Here is a 15,157-nt window from a genome sequence, read left to right as displayed (position 1 = left end):
GCGGGGTTGGATGCCTTGGCTCAACCCTGGCCTCCATGCCTCTTGTATGTGTTCCTTCCTTGGCCCTTGATAGGGCGAGTCCTCCTGCGATTCGGCTACATCAAGGAGTGGTGATTCTCATTGCCCCAGATTGGCCCAGGCGGCCGTGGTATGTGGACCTCCGGCGGATGCTGGTGGAGGCCCCTCTTCCTTTGCCTCTGGTACCGAACCTGTTGATGCAGGGTCCGGTGACCATGGAGGATCCCTGCCGCTTTGGTCTTACAGCATGGCTCTTGAGAGGGCGCAATTGAGAGACAAAGGCTATTCTAACAAAGTCATCACTCTCTTGCAGGCCCGCAAGTGGTCCACTTCCATTGCTTATGCTCGGATCTGGCACCAGTTTGAGGTGTGGTGTGTTTCAAAGGCGATCACACCCATGAGGGCTACAGTCTCGCCGATACTGGAGTTTTTGCAGGATGGTTTACAAAAAGGCTTAGCCTACAATTCTCTGCAAGTGCAAGTGGCAGCATTGGCATGCTTTCGAGGGAAGGTCTCTGGCCTTTCCCTGGCCGCTCATCCGGACATTGCCCGATTTCTAAGAGGGGCGCTCCGGCTCCACCCGCCAGTGTGGCTGCTGTGTCCAGCTTGGAACCTGGGGCTGGTGTTGAAGGCTCTCCAGTGTTCGCCCTTCGAGCTTCTGAGAAGGATGTGACTCTAAAGACAGTCTTTTTGGTGACCATAACCTTGGCGAGACGTGTGTCTGAGCTCCAGGCTCTGTCCTGTCGAGACCCCTTTCTGCAATTCTCAGAGTCCGGAGTTACGGCGCCTACTGTGCCTTCCTTCCTGTCTAAGGTGGTTTCAGCGTTTCACCAAAACCAGCTCATTTATCTGCCCTCCTTTACTAGGAAGGAGTTTCCGGAATCTTTTGGGCAGTTACATCTTCTGGATGTTCGCAGGGCTCTCTTGCAGTATCTGCAAATGTGAAATGACTTCAGGACCTCTGATCACCTTTTTGTCTTGTTGTTAGGTCCTCGAAGAGGGTCTCCGGTGTCTAAGGCCACTATAGCCCGTTGGCTTGAAGTCATTTTTTCTGCGTATCTGCTGTCAGGACGGTCTCCACCTGACGCATTTAAAGCGCATTCTACAAGAGCGATTTCCTCTTCGTGGGCCGAAACAGGAGCACTCTCTCTTCAGGAGATCTGTAGTGCGGCTACTTGGGCTTCTACGCTCTCCTTTGTCTGGCATTATAGGCTGAATGTTGCAGCGAAGCGGGACGCGCAGTTTGGAGCGCAAAGTGCTTGCTCGGGGAGTGACAGATTCCTGCCCTAACTAGGGAGTGCTTTTGTACATCCCATCAGTTAATGGATTTATCTGCTGCTGATGACAAGGAAGGGAAAATTAGGTTCTTACCTTGGTAATTTTCTTTCCTTTAGTCACAACAGATGAATCCATGATCCCTCCCTGTCTGTTTATTTGTTCAGTTGTTCCTGCAGACATGTTCCCTCATTGGGAGAAATTGGAAAACAAGTCTTCAGGATTTCTGTTCTGTTACAGGAGATTGAGATCGTCCCTCCTTTGTGTGATTATTGCTCTTGTTCTGGGGCATTCATTCGCTGTGAGGAAAGTTCATGTTGTTGTACTTTGAGGATACACTCTGCTTTGGAAGTTTCAAATACTGAAGGCAGATGGAGATAGCCGTCCATAGAGCACTGTTTTTCAGTGTTCTCTATAGCCACCTGCTGGTAGGTAGACATAACCCATCAGTTAATGGATTCATCTGCTGTGACTAAAGGAAAGAAAATTACCAAGGTAAGAACCTAATTTTCCCATACCACACGTCTTATGCAAAATACCGTAGCAGCTAAATTCACAGACCACAAGTCATGACATAACTCATCTGTCACAGAATAAAGACAAGGACTAATTATTCCCCTGTCCATAGGAATAAATCCTGATCTCACCCTGCAGTCTGTGACAGACTTCCAAATGGTTCCGAAGCGGATTTCTCCTCTCGACGCGAGCTGAATTCTCAGCGAGTCTCTCAGTCCAGGAATAAGGTCCGAGATTTGAATTCTGGATACAAAAAAAGTCAGACAGTTGGCAATCACAGGACTTTCCTAAACATTTAGACCCAAAGTATGATATGTGTTTGGTTTTGCCAATTTCTTAATATGACCTTGCCCAAGACAACACAGTTGCTAGAACACACAGTAACCAATAAGAAAACAGTATGATTGTCATTAGTTTTCACAGTTACAATAACAGAGAATGTGAAATATAGATTTGAACGAATAAAATTGAATTTCATAAGGGATAGGGAAATATTTACAATCCTGTATGTGTCTCTTTTGTATGCATGTGATATGCACATTTGTGTGTCGGACATGCCAAGACTCGCACATTTAGGCCCCTTCTGTAGCTTAAACGTCTAAGCGCCCTGCTATCACGCATTGGCTTCCTGCTCCCTACCGTCTGGCATCTCTCTTCAGCCTTTCCTTCTCCTGCGGCCTGCCATTTCCAGGTTTACCTCATTGATAGGCTTTATTTAGTCATTTTACTGTTACGCTGTAACAAAATTGTAAGTTTTGTGTTAAACTGTACCTGTTGTACATTGCCTTAGGTTAATATTTTCATAAAGGCAGTTAATAATAAGTCCTAGTAAATGTGCATTTCTGTGAAATCTAAGCCATTAGTAAAATGAGTGACATCATTAGTACACAATACTGTCATGTTTTACAGTGTATTTCACATGGCATAAAATTGAATCTGTTTCACTGAAATATTTTAAAGTTGATAACATCCAAATACGGTACTTGACTTTGTTGCAACTTGCTGGTTTAAACTTTGTTATAGAACAATGATTAGTATTATACTTATAGGGGGTAATTATATAGTCTTTTTGCACATATGTAGCCACATAATACTTCTGTTGGAATTCTGCGCCTCAAAAAATTCAAAAATCTTTGCACAAAATTTGCAAATTCTGCGAGTTTGTCATAATTTAAACAATATTACAGTCTCCCTCCCTGTACACAGGCACCATCCATCTTTTTTTCCAGCACCCACACATAGCATCCACCTTTTTTCCAGCCCCATCCCTGCACCCACAAACCATCCAAAGTTTTTTCCAACCCCCCCCCCCCCACACACACACACACACACCATCTTTAGATTTTTCACAGCATCCGCCCACTGTATCTGCACTCATCAGGGAGCTAGGAGTTGCATCGGAGGTACCTCTTTGGAGCAGGAAAGAACCTAACTCTTTCCTGCCCACTGCTGCTGCTGTGGGCCAGTAAAGCCACTTCTTGCAAGTGGCTGCTGACTTCCTGCAGCAGCGTCACAAGATTACCACATGAAGTCTCCATGGCCATTGTGAAGAAGCAGAGCTCCGACTTCAGATCGGCAGCAGCGATCAGGAAAGAGTGGGATTTTTGCCCCCAAAGGTGCCACTAGACCACCAAGGGAGTGTTAAGGTAGGCCCAGGGAAGACCCACTGATGCTCGGGGAGGGGGGGCCAGCCAGCCAGCCAACATCAGTCCTTCCTTCACCGCGGGCTAAAGGGGCTCGATTCTGTGCAAAAAGACTGATTCGTGCAGAATTCCCCAACAGGAATTCTGCGCAGTCACACGCAAGAGTAACATAAGCACGTAAAAAGTCTTTTATAAAATACTAACTGGTGTAAATATATGTGCTTTCTCAAGATGGTTTGTACTTTGCCAATAGGTGTAGTTGGAGTGTGGTACCAATGGAGTTTGCAAGTACGCGCATTAATTGTAAAATACTGTAATAAGCATGCATACTTGTAAACTTCACATACAGATGTAAATGTACGTTCTTGCATGCAAGACATAATTTCTGCCACTTAACAGTATTTTATGAAGACACATAGGTACTTAGTTAACTTTATAAAATAACATCTAACAGCACATACTTGACCTTGTAACTTAGGTGCCTTGTTATAAAATTACTCTTAAAGTGATAAGTGCTAGGAAACCAAAAATAATATTGCTGGTATCTTAGTCTTGATCTCCATTAATATTTTATGTCTGTGTCTCTTCCACAGTAGCTCACTTGCTGGGGCAACATTTTGACTTGAAAACTCCTCCCAAGAGTTTATAGTGGTAAATTAATGCTATGAGAAGGGACGTTATCAACATGGGCTACTGTTAAGTCGGGTTATTTTACCACAGATTCTCACTGCATAAAATTGGGGCCCTGTGCTAAAATAACCCAATTTAGCCCAGGTTTATAATTCTTCCCCCCCTCCCCCCCTCTTTACAAGGGAAAACCACTTTTACTTCAAACATCTTCCTTTTTTAGGAAGTATTGTAGAACTATACAACCTTAGAAGAGCAACCGAATTTATTCAACTTTCTGGAGTCAGCTAGGTTGGAATACTTTCTCAAGAATCATGTTTGTATTTTTCAAATTTGTGTAGCACCTCACTGGCATACAGCATATGCAGTTGTGAAGAAGAACTTTATTGAAAAAATTAAAATTGAATTCTCAAATTTTGTTACAGGTTTGCAGCCTCTGGAGATGTCCAGCGTCATATTGTTATTCACAGTGGAGAAAAGCCTCACCTGTGTGATATATGTGGCCGTGGTAAGAAAGTCTTCTAAGCATGTAGGCAATTTCAACAGAAATTTGGGCTCTCTGGCTCTGTATACCCCTTTTTAAGATTATTGTTTAAACATAGTTGTCCCATAAATATAAATGTGATCTTTTCTGTAACTGAGTTTGTAAAACATTTGACCATGGAAACACGGGTGTTTTTTTTTTTTGTTTTTTTTAATCAAGTTGGTATATAAAACATTTACTTTTGCTGAAAATATGTAGGTTCACAAGTTACACACGCAAATTATGAAACATATTTGTAGTTTCAATCAGAATGGACTTCCTTGAGCTTTCTAGTAAAAAGAGCTGATGTAATAAGCTACACTGTCCTTTGGTGTAGCATTTTACTTTTTATTTTGCTGCGCTAAACTTCTGATGCTGTTTATTTATTTATTTATCCATTCCTTTATCCGACTATTATCCAAAAGCAAGTTTTGGTTCAAAGTGGTTTATAGTTATTGAAATTACATTGATGTGTGTGGGTTTTTTTTTTTATAATTTTCAGTTACATTGGTGCATTATGATTACAAAGTGATGTAGAGCATCGGTCCATATTATTTTTTGAAAAGATGTCTCTAGTCCTTTTCTGAACTGGAGATAGTTTGTGATGCTTCTTGTGATCTTAGGTATTGGGTTCCACCATTTAGATCCTAGATAGCTAAATCCAGCTGTGTAAGTGGATTTGTATGTTTCTGCAGTTTGGTAGCTGACGTAATTGGTAGCTTCTGGTTCCTGGGTTTGCATTTCTTGAGGATAGTTCTATCAGGTCTAGCATGTAGTCTGGGAACATGCCAAATAATATTTTGAAAATAAGAGTGCTTGCTTTAAAGAATAGTCTTGCCTTGATTGGGAGCCAGTGTAGCGCTTTGAGTAGTGGTGTTGTCCTTTCCTGTTTCAACTTTTGAATATCAGTCTTGCTGCTGTGTTTTGATTGGTCTACAGCAATTTTAGTATGCTTTCTTTGCACCCTACATACAGTGGGGGAAATAAGTATTTGATCCCTTGCTGATTTTGTAAGTTTGCCCACTGACAAAGACATGAGCAGCCCATAATTGAAGGGTAGGTTATTGGTAACAGAGATAGCACATCACAAATTAAATCCGGAAAATCACATTGTGGAAAGTATATGAATTTATTTGCATTCTGCAGAGGGAAATAAGTATTTGATCCCCCACCAACCAGTAAGAGATCTGGCCCCTACAGACCAGGTAGATGCTCCAAATCAACTCGTTACCTGCATGACAGACAGCTGTCGGCAATGGTCACCTGTATGAAAGACACCTGTCCACAGACTCAGTGAATCAGTCAGACTCTAACCTCTACAAAATGGCCAAGAGCAAGGAGCTGTCTAAGGATGTCAGGGACAAGATCATACACCTGCACAAGGCTGGAATGGGCTACAAAACCATCAGTAAGACGCTGGGCGAGAAGGAGACAACTGTTGGTGCCATAGTAAGAAAATGGAAGAAGTACAAAATGACTGTCAATCGACAAAGATCTGGGGCTCCACGCAAAATCTCACCTCGTGGGGTATCCTTGATCATGAGGAAGGTTAGAAATCAGCCTACAACTACAAGGGGGGAACTTGTCAGTGATCTCAAGGCAGCTGGGACCACTGTCACCACGAAAACCATTGGTAACACATTACGACATAACGGATTGCAATCCTGCAGTGCCCGCAAGGTCCCCCTGCTCCGGAAGGCACATGTGACGGCCCGTCTGAAGTTTGCCAGTGAACACCTGGATGATGCCGAGAGTGATTGGGAGAAGGTGCTGTGGTCAGATGAGACAAAAATTGAGCTCTTTGGCATGAACTCAACTCGCCGTGTTTGGAGGAAGAGAAATGCTGCCTATGACCCAAAGAACACCGTCCCCACTGTCAAGCATGGAGGTGGAAATGTTATGTTTTGGGGGTGTTTCTCTGCTAAGGGCACAGGACTACTTCACCGCATCAATGGGAGAATGGATGGGGCCATGTACCGTACAATTCTGAGTGACAACCTCCTTCCCTCCGCCAGGGCCTTAAAAATGGGTCGTGGCTGGGTCTTCCAGCACGACAATGACCCAAAACATACAGCCAAGGCAACAAAGGAGTGGCTCAGGAAGAAGCACATTAGGGTCATGGAGTGGCCTAGCCAGTCACCAGACCTTAATCCCATTGAAAACTTATGGAGGGAGCTGAAGCTGCGAGTTGCCAAGCGACAGCCCAGAACTCTTAATGATTTAGAGATGATCTGCAAAGAGGAGTGGACCAAAATTCCTCCTGACATGTGTGCAAACCTCATCATCAACTACAGAAGACGTCTGACCGCTGTGCTTGCCAACAAGGGTTTTGCCACCAAGTATTAGGTCTTGTTTGCCAGAGGGATTAAATACTTATTTCCCTCTGCAGAATGCAAATAAATTCATATACTTTCCACAATGTGATTTTCCGGATTTAATTTGTGATGTGCTATCTCTCACTGTTACCAATAACCTACCCTTCAATTATGGGCTGCTCATGTCTTTGTCAGTGGGCAAACTTACAAAATCAGCAAGGGATCAAATACTTATTTCCCCCACTGTATGCTGCATTGCAGTAATGTAGTTGTGACAGATTGTGTTATTAGGCAAAGTGATTGTCTGGGAAAGTAGTCTCTAATCAGTCTGTTTGCATAGGTTTGTGAAGCACTTTGATGCGATTGCTGATACTTGGCTTTCTAGTGTCAGATGTTTATCGAGAATAATGCCTAACATTTTTAGTTCTTCAGTTTGATATGTTTGGTCAGTTGTGAAGTTTTGGTAGGAAGTGGGGTTGTATGGACTGGATAGAACCAGGAACTTGGTTTTGTCTTTATTTAGTTGAAATTTGAAGGTTGCGGCCCATTTTTCCATAAGGTCAAGACCTTTTTAAAATCTTATTCTGTAATGTTGTTTAAAGGTATGTAGATGGTGAGGTCGTCGGCATATATTACTACTACTACTTATTTCTAAAGCACTACTAGACGTACGCAGCGCTGTACACTTGACCATGAAGAAACAGTCCCTGCTCGACAGAGCTTACAATCTAATTAGGGCAGACAAACAGGACAAACAAGAGATAAGGGAATATTAAAGTGAGGATGATAAAATTAGAGTTCTGAACAAGTGAATAAGGGTTAGGAGTTAAATGCAGCATCAAAAAGGTGGGCTTTTAGCTTAGATTTGAAGACGGCCAGAGATGGAGCTTGACGTACCAGCTCAGGAAGTCTACTCCAGGCATATGGTGCAGCAAAATAAAAGGAACGGAGTCTGGAGTTAGCAGTAGAGGAGAAGGGTGCAGATAAGAGAGATTTACTCAGTGAACTGAGTTCCCGGGGAGGAATGTAGGGAGAGATGAGAGTGGAGAGGTACTGAGGAGCTGCAGAGTGAATGAACTTATAGGTCAATAAAAGGAGTTTGAACTGTATGCGGAAACGGATAGGAAGCCAGTGAAGTGATTTGAGGAGAGGGCTAATATGAGCATAATGACACTGGTGGAATATTAGGCGTGCAGCAGAATTTTGAACAGATTGAAGAGGAGAGAGAAGGCTAAGTGGGAGACCTATGAAAAGCAAGTTGCAATAGTCTAAATGAGAGGTGATAAGAGTGTGGATGAGGGTTCTGGTAGTGTGTTCAGGAAAGGGCGAATTTTGGTGACATTATAGAGAAAGAAACGACAGGTTTTAGCAGTCTGCTGAATATGTGCAGAGAAGGAGAAGGAGGAGTCGAAGATGACCCCAAGGTTACGAGCTGATGGATGAGAGTGTCATCCACAGAAATAGAGAATGGGGGAGGAGGAGAGGTTGGTTTAAGGGCAAAGGTAAGAAGCTCAGTCTTGGTCATGTTTAGTTTCAGATGGCGCTGAGACATCCAGGCAGCAATGTCAGACAGGCAGGCTGATACTTTGGCCTGGATTTTGGGTGAGATTTCTGGTGTGGAGAGGTAGATCTGGGAGTGATCAGCGTAAAGATGATACTGAAAACCATGGGATGAGATCAGAGTACCAAGGGAAGAAGTATAGATGGAGAAAAGAAGAGGTTCCAGGACAGATCCCTGAGGTACACCAACTGACAGTGGGATAGATGTAGAGGAGGATACACTAGAGTATACACTAAAGGTACGCTGGAAGAGATAAGAAGAAAACCAAGAAAGAACAGAGCCCTGAAATCCAAGTGAGAACAGCGTATCAAGGAATAGGCTGTGATCAACAGTGTCAAAAACAGCAGATAGATCGAGAAGGATGAGGATAGAATAGAGACCTTTGGATCTGGCCAGGATCAAGAATAGCTTGAGATGAAAGAAAGTCAAGGCAACGGTGGTGAACAACACGTTCAAGTATCTTGGATAGGAAAGGGAGGAGGGAGATGGGGCGATAGTTGGAAGGTCAGGTAGGGTCCAATGAAGGTTTTTTAAGGAGTGGTGTGACTACGGCATGTTTGAAGGCATCAGGAACCGTTGCAGTGGAAAGTGAAAGATTGAGGCTATGACATAAAAGGGATGACAGTAGGAGAGACAGTGTTAAGTAGATGGGTGGGAATAGGATCAGAGGAACAGGTACTTAGTTTCGAGGAGGAAAGAAGATGTAGTTTCCTCTTCAGTGATTTCAGAAAAGGAGGCAGGAGTTGGAGGGTTGAGAGAATGGACTAAGGGAAGGCGAGGTGGAGGTGACCTGGTTGAGAATTCAAGTTTAATCTTGTGATCTTTATCATGAAAGAACTCAGCCAGTCTGGGGGGAAAGTGAAGGGTGGGGGGGGGGGGTGGAGGTGAAGGCACTTTGAGGAGAGAGTTCAGTGTGGCAAAGAGACGTTGAGGGTTTGAGCCAAGAGAATTTGTCAACTGGATGTAATAGTCCTGTTTGGCAAGTAAAAGAGCAGACTGGAAGGAGGTCAGCAAGAATTTGAAATGTATGAAGTCAGCATGGGCACGGGATTTTAGCCAAAGGCGTTCGGCAGAGCGGGCACAGGAACGTAGGTAGCGGATTCTAGAGGTCAGCCAAGACTGGGGTTTGGTATGTTTTACAGAACGGGGAATGGGAGGAGCGAGAGTATCCAGAGCAGAGGAGAGAATAGTATTATAGGAAGAGACAGCCTCATTTACAGACTTGGATAACATAGTGGTAGAGAAGAGATTTGAAACACTGGAGGACAGAGTAGAAGGGTCAGTAGCCTGAAGATTCCTAAATGTATCGGTTAAGATTGGACGGGACTGGGGAGGAGGGTGTTTAAGTGTGAAAGTTATCAGATGATGGTCAGAGAAGGGAAGAGTTGAGGCACAGAAACTGGAGAGTGAGCAGTTTGAGAAGAGGATAAGATCAAGACAGTGGCCATTCTGGTGAGTGGGGGCAGTGGAGCACAGTTGAAGATTGAAAGCAAGGATGTTAAAGCAAGAAACTGCGAAGCATAAGAGAGGGATCATTAGCATGAATGTTAAAATCCCCAAGAATGAGGGAAGGAGATGAAGGTTCATGAAAGAAGGAAAGCCAAGCAACAGTCAGTGAAAAAGGAAGAAAGGGACTTATCAGGGGGTCGATAAATGACTGCTACTCGGAGAGGCAGAGAAGCAAATAGACAGATGGAGTGGCCTTCAAAGGAAGAAAAACAGTGAGACTGAGGTGGAAGAAGAGGTTGAAATCTACAAGAGGGTGAAAGTAGTAGCCTGATACCACCTCCGCGACCAACTGGGCGAGGAGTATGGGAGAAAAGATAACCTCCATGGCATAGGGCCGCGACTGAAGCAGAGTCTTCAAGGTAAAGCCAAGTTTCAGTTAGGGCAAGCAGATGGAGAGTACGAGAGATAAAGAGGTCATGGATGTAGGAAAGTTTGTTACAGACAGAGCGGGCATTCCACAGAGCGCAAGAGAAAGGCAGGGAAGAAGGGGGGAGGAGAGGAACAGAAATTAGATTGGAGATATCACCGTGTGACCTGCACAAATAGGATGAGAGCTGATGTGGAGGACCAGGATTGGGATTAATGTCCCCAGCGGAGAGCAGGAGAAGAAACAAGAGACTATGGAGAAGAGTAGGAGAGGTATGATGACAGCGACGAAGGTGAGATGTACTCAGATAGAAAGGAGATGGATGGATGAATGAAAGGAAGGAAGGAAATGTTGAAGGTTGAGAGCTGAGAAAAAGGAAGAGGAAAAAAGAGATGGTAAAGTGATGAATACAAAGGGTGGGCAATGTGTTCCTGCAGTGTACAGTGGTTTCAGATGGAGAAATAGATTAGGAAGGGACAGTACCAAGAAGAAAGTGTACTGGATCCATAAGTAGTAACTGGGAGAAAAATTAATGTAAAGAGAAAAATACCCCAGCTCACGGCACCTAGAGCGGAGGCCCTGAGTGGATCAGAGTGGACCTGGGAGTCACCCCGGAGAAGCTGTAAAGGATATGCAGATGAGCTGCAAGTCCTCCACAGCACCTGAAAGGCAGCCGATGGTAGAGCTGGGCACCTCTAGCCGAGGAAAGGCTTACCAGGGGTTAGGCCAAAGCCAGCATTCCTGCCCCGGAGGGTCGCCCATATGAATGGGTTGAGTCCCATTTGTTCCAGTTTTTTGCCGAGTGGGGCCATCATTATATTAAACAGTATAGGTGATATTGGAGAGCCCTGTGGTACCCTGTATTCTGGTATCCAGGAGGCTGAGAGTTGGTTAATCATCTTTACAATGTATGATCTAGTTCTTAAGAAGCCATTGAACCAGGCTGCCACTGCTCCACTGATTCCCATTTTGTTGAGTAGAGTCATCAGTGTTGTGTGGTCTACTATGTCAAAGGCACTTGATATATCAAATTGTAGTACTAGTAGTATGTTTTGTCCTTGGCATATTATTTTTCTGAATTTTGATAGCAGCGTGGTTGACTGTTTCAGTGCTGTATATTGGTCTGAAACCTGACTGAGTTGTGAAGGTGTGAGAAATGTGTCAGGTAGTTCCATTTGTTGATTTGCTACTAGTCCCTCCATCGTTTTGGTCAGTAGTTGTATTGAGGCCACTAGTCTGTAGTGTTTGAGGTCATTGATCTTACTGGTGGCGTTTTTAGGGATTGGATTGAGTATGATTCCGCCCTTGTCAGAAGGGAAGTGGCCTTGCGAGAGCATATATTTTGTGTTCCGTGAGGCATTCGATGAACCAGTCTGGCAGGTTTTTCATCATGTAGTTAAGGCAGCTGTCTAGCAGGCACTTAAAGTGTGCATATTTTGCCAGTATTGTTTTAACTGAGTTGGTTGTGGTTGTCTTGAAGGAGGACCAGATTGTCTACTTTCGTGTAAGAAGTCTGTGAGAGAGATTTGAGTTGCTGCAAGATTCAATCTTATTTTCACTATCTCTTGTTCAAAGTATCATGCAATCTTGTGGTGTTTCGTTTGACGTTTGCAGAGCTTGGTTGTTCAGTAGATTGTTCATGAGTTCATACAGTTTTTTTTTATATTCTGTTCTGGGTTCACATTAGTGCTGTAGTGTTCTCCTTTGGCTTTCTTTATGTTGTGTTTGTATGTTCTTATGGTTTTCATCCATATGATTTTGTTTGTTTTTGGACCATTTACTTGTTTTCTGCAAAATTGTTTCATTTCCAGTAACTTGCTGTTAAACTAGGGGCTTGGTTGGTTGTTGTTTTCTTTTTGAATGGTGCTATTTTGTTCAGTGTGTTTGCTTAGTTCAGCCCAGTTTCTCATGAAATGGGTGTTATTTGGTGGTATGTTTGTTTACTCATACAGCGCTGTTGTCCAGAAGTTGTGGTTGTCCACCTTTCCTCTTCTTATGGAAGTATATGATGTTTGTGATTTTCTATTTTTGCTGCTTTCTTTCCATTGTAGTGTGAATGTGAGTTTTCTGTGGTGTGACCATAGTACCTCTTCCCAGTTGTGGTTTGCTGATAGTTTGTGGGCTAGTAGGTCTAATTGGTGGCCTTTTCTTGAGATGAGGTGGCTTGTTCTGTTTTAAATTCTCATTGGTTTAGGAAATCTGTTAAAGTTCTTGTGTTAGTGTCATGATGTTTTTCTAGGTGTAGGTTGATATCTCCTAGTAGTAGGACGTCTTGGAAGTTTATGCAAATGTTTGATATGAAATCAATGAAGTTGTCTTGAGTGTTAGGCCAACTTTCTGGGGGGGCGGTAGAAAAATATGCATCATAACTTACCACTTAGTGTTGTGTCTGTGATTTTGCTTGGAAAATCAAAGGGTACAGTGGTCAGCATGAAGACTGCTTGCAAGCTCAACAAGGACTCCGTTTACTAAGCTGTGGTAAGTGCTAGTGTGCACTTACCGCATCTTACTATTACTACTAATCATTTCTATAGCGCTACTAAACGTATGCAGTGCTGTACACTGGACATAAAGGGACAGTCCCTTCTCAACAGATCTTACAATCTAATTAGGACAGACAAACAGGACAAATCAGAGATAAGGGAATTAAGGTGGGAATAATAACACAATAGTACTGAACAAGTGAGTAAGGGTTAGGAGTTAAAAGCATCAAAAAGGTGGGATTTTAGGCTAAATTTGAAGATGGCAAGAGATGGAGCTTGATGTACTACCGGTAGCTCAGGAAGTCTATTCCAGGCATATGGTGCAGCAAGATAAAAGGAACAGAGTCTGGAGTTAGCGGTAAAGGAGAAGGGTGCAGATAAGAGAGATTTACCCAGTGAACGGAGTTCCTGGGGATGAGTGTAGGGAGAGATGAGAGTGGAGAGTTACTGAGGAGCTGCAGAGTGAATGCACTTATAGGTCAATAGGAGGAGTTTGAACTGTATGCGGAAACAGGGAGCCATTGAAGTGATGAGGAGAGGGCTAATATCAGTGGTGTGCTGGTAAATGTTTAACAAGCTCTCTCCCTGGTCCACCTCTGTGTCCCCCCCCCCCCCCCCCCCCAAAAAATTGCAGAACTGGCTATAGCCGGTGGAGGGGGAGGGGGGGTGGCAATGCATTACTCCAGGGAAAAAAAAAATCAAATGATCCCAGGTTCCAATCTAATTCATGTTTAAAGTTGGATAAATGAAATGCCTAGTGTTTAGGATGGTGGACTTTGGTCCTGGGGAACTGAGGAACTGAGTTCGATTCCCGGCACAGGCAGCTCCTTGTGACTCTGGGCAAGTTACTTAACCCTCCATTGCCTGCCGCATTGAGCCTGCCATGAGTGGGGAAAGCGCAGGGTACAAATGTAACAAAAATAAATAAGTAAATAAATATAAACTTTTAATGTTGAGCATCTGATTCTCAAAGTGGACATATTCCAAACACTATAACGAAAATAAAATGATTTTTTTCTATCTTTGTTGTCTGGTGGCTTTGTTTTTCTGATCATTCTGGCCCAGTATCCAATTCTGCTGCTATCTGCCCTCTTAACTTCGTTTCCAGGGCTTCCTTTCCATTTATTTCTTTACTTTCCGCCTTTTTTCTTCATTTCTTGCCCTACATCCGTAAGTAAAAGCTGGGTCCTCTGCAGACTTGACTGTCCAGTGGATCCAGCTTCTGCCTATTTTCTTCAACCATGTGCAGTTTTTCTCCTCTCTTCCTTTTCCCTCATCTCCTTCCTCACTCTTCCCTCCCCTCCATCCATGTCCAGTATTTCTTCTCTCGCCTCCATCCATGTCCAGCAACTCTCCTCTCCCCTGCCCTCTCCGCCATCTACCCATGTTAACCATCTCTTTTACAGCCTTCTCCCCCTCAGCAGCCCATGTCAACCATCTCCCTTCTAGCCCCTCCCCTACTCAACGCCAGATATTTCCCGCCCCCGCTTCCCAGGTCGTCCATCATCTCCTGTCTGCCCTCAGCTGCCCAATAGCCCTCGTTTCCTTCCTGCCACCGCCCTGCCTTTAAATATTGTATTTTTCCTCGAGTCGTGGTGCCGGCATTGAAAGCAGCAGGCTCGGCTCGGCTGCAGCCTTCCATCGCATGGTTCCGCCCTCTACTGATGTATTTCCTGTTTCCGCAGTGCCTGTTAGATTCTATCTGTTAATGCTGTGGTACAAGGCTTTTAAAACTAAGTGGAAAAGACTATGGAGATTAGTTGTTAAAATGTGCTTTTTATATTTTTTTTGCCTAACACTAACCTACAATTCCTCCTTTAAACCCCAAACTTTAAATTCCCAAAGCACAAAGCAAAGTAGCGTTCACTTACCAGAGAAATGTCCTCTTCTCTCAGAACTTCTCAGAAAGTCTCCTTTTTGAAAGTTAAATGCTAACACATTGGATTTCCTCTGTGTACTTATTTCAGAACTTATATTAAATCTGATCATGTTATGATCACTTTTATCAAAAAGCCCCAGCACCATTACCTCCTGCACCAGTTAATTCGCTCCGCTGAGGGCTAGGTCTAGAATTGTTCCTCCTTTTGTTGGCTCCTGTACCAGCTGCTCCATAAAGCAGTCCTTGATTCCATCAAGGAATTTCACCTCTCTAGCATACACTGATATTACAATTATCCAGTCAGTATCGGGGTAATTGAAATCGCCCATTATTGTTGTGTTCCCCAGTTTGTTAGCCTCCTATAGACATTTCTACATCTGTCTCTTCACACTGACCAGGTGGACGATACTACACTCCTGTCACTATCTTTTTCCCCTTTAC

The 15,157-nt window shown here is 43.7% G+C and overlaps 1 protein-coding gene across 3 annotated transcripts in view; it reads left to right on the top strand.

Moving 5' to 3' along the window:
* ZBTB49 (zinc finger and BTB domain containing 49) overlaps positions 1-15,157 on the top strand; it is a 77,817-nt gene that overhangs the window by 31,243 nt on the left and 31,417 nt on the right. For all 3 annotated transcript variants that reach the window (XM_030191185.1, XM_030191184.1, XM_030191183.1), the window contains one exon: positions 4,505-4,587. In XM_030191185.1, the coding sequence (XP_030047045.1) occupies positions 4,505-4,587 (83 nt within the window). The remainder of the gene's footprint in view (positions 1-4,504; positions 4,588-15,157) is intronic.

The sequence above is a fragment of the Microcaecilia unicolor genome, chromosome 2 (assembly GCF_901765095.1).
Source record: "Microcaecilia unicolor chromosome 2, aMicUni1.1, whole genome shotgun sequence".
NCBI classification, from domain to species: Eukaryota; Metazoa; Chordata; class Amphibia; order Gymnophiona; family Siphonopidae; genus Microcaecilia; species Microcaecilia unicolor.
Note: the sequence above shows the minus strand (reverse complement) of the source record. Positions and strands in the feature narration are given on the sequence as shown.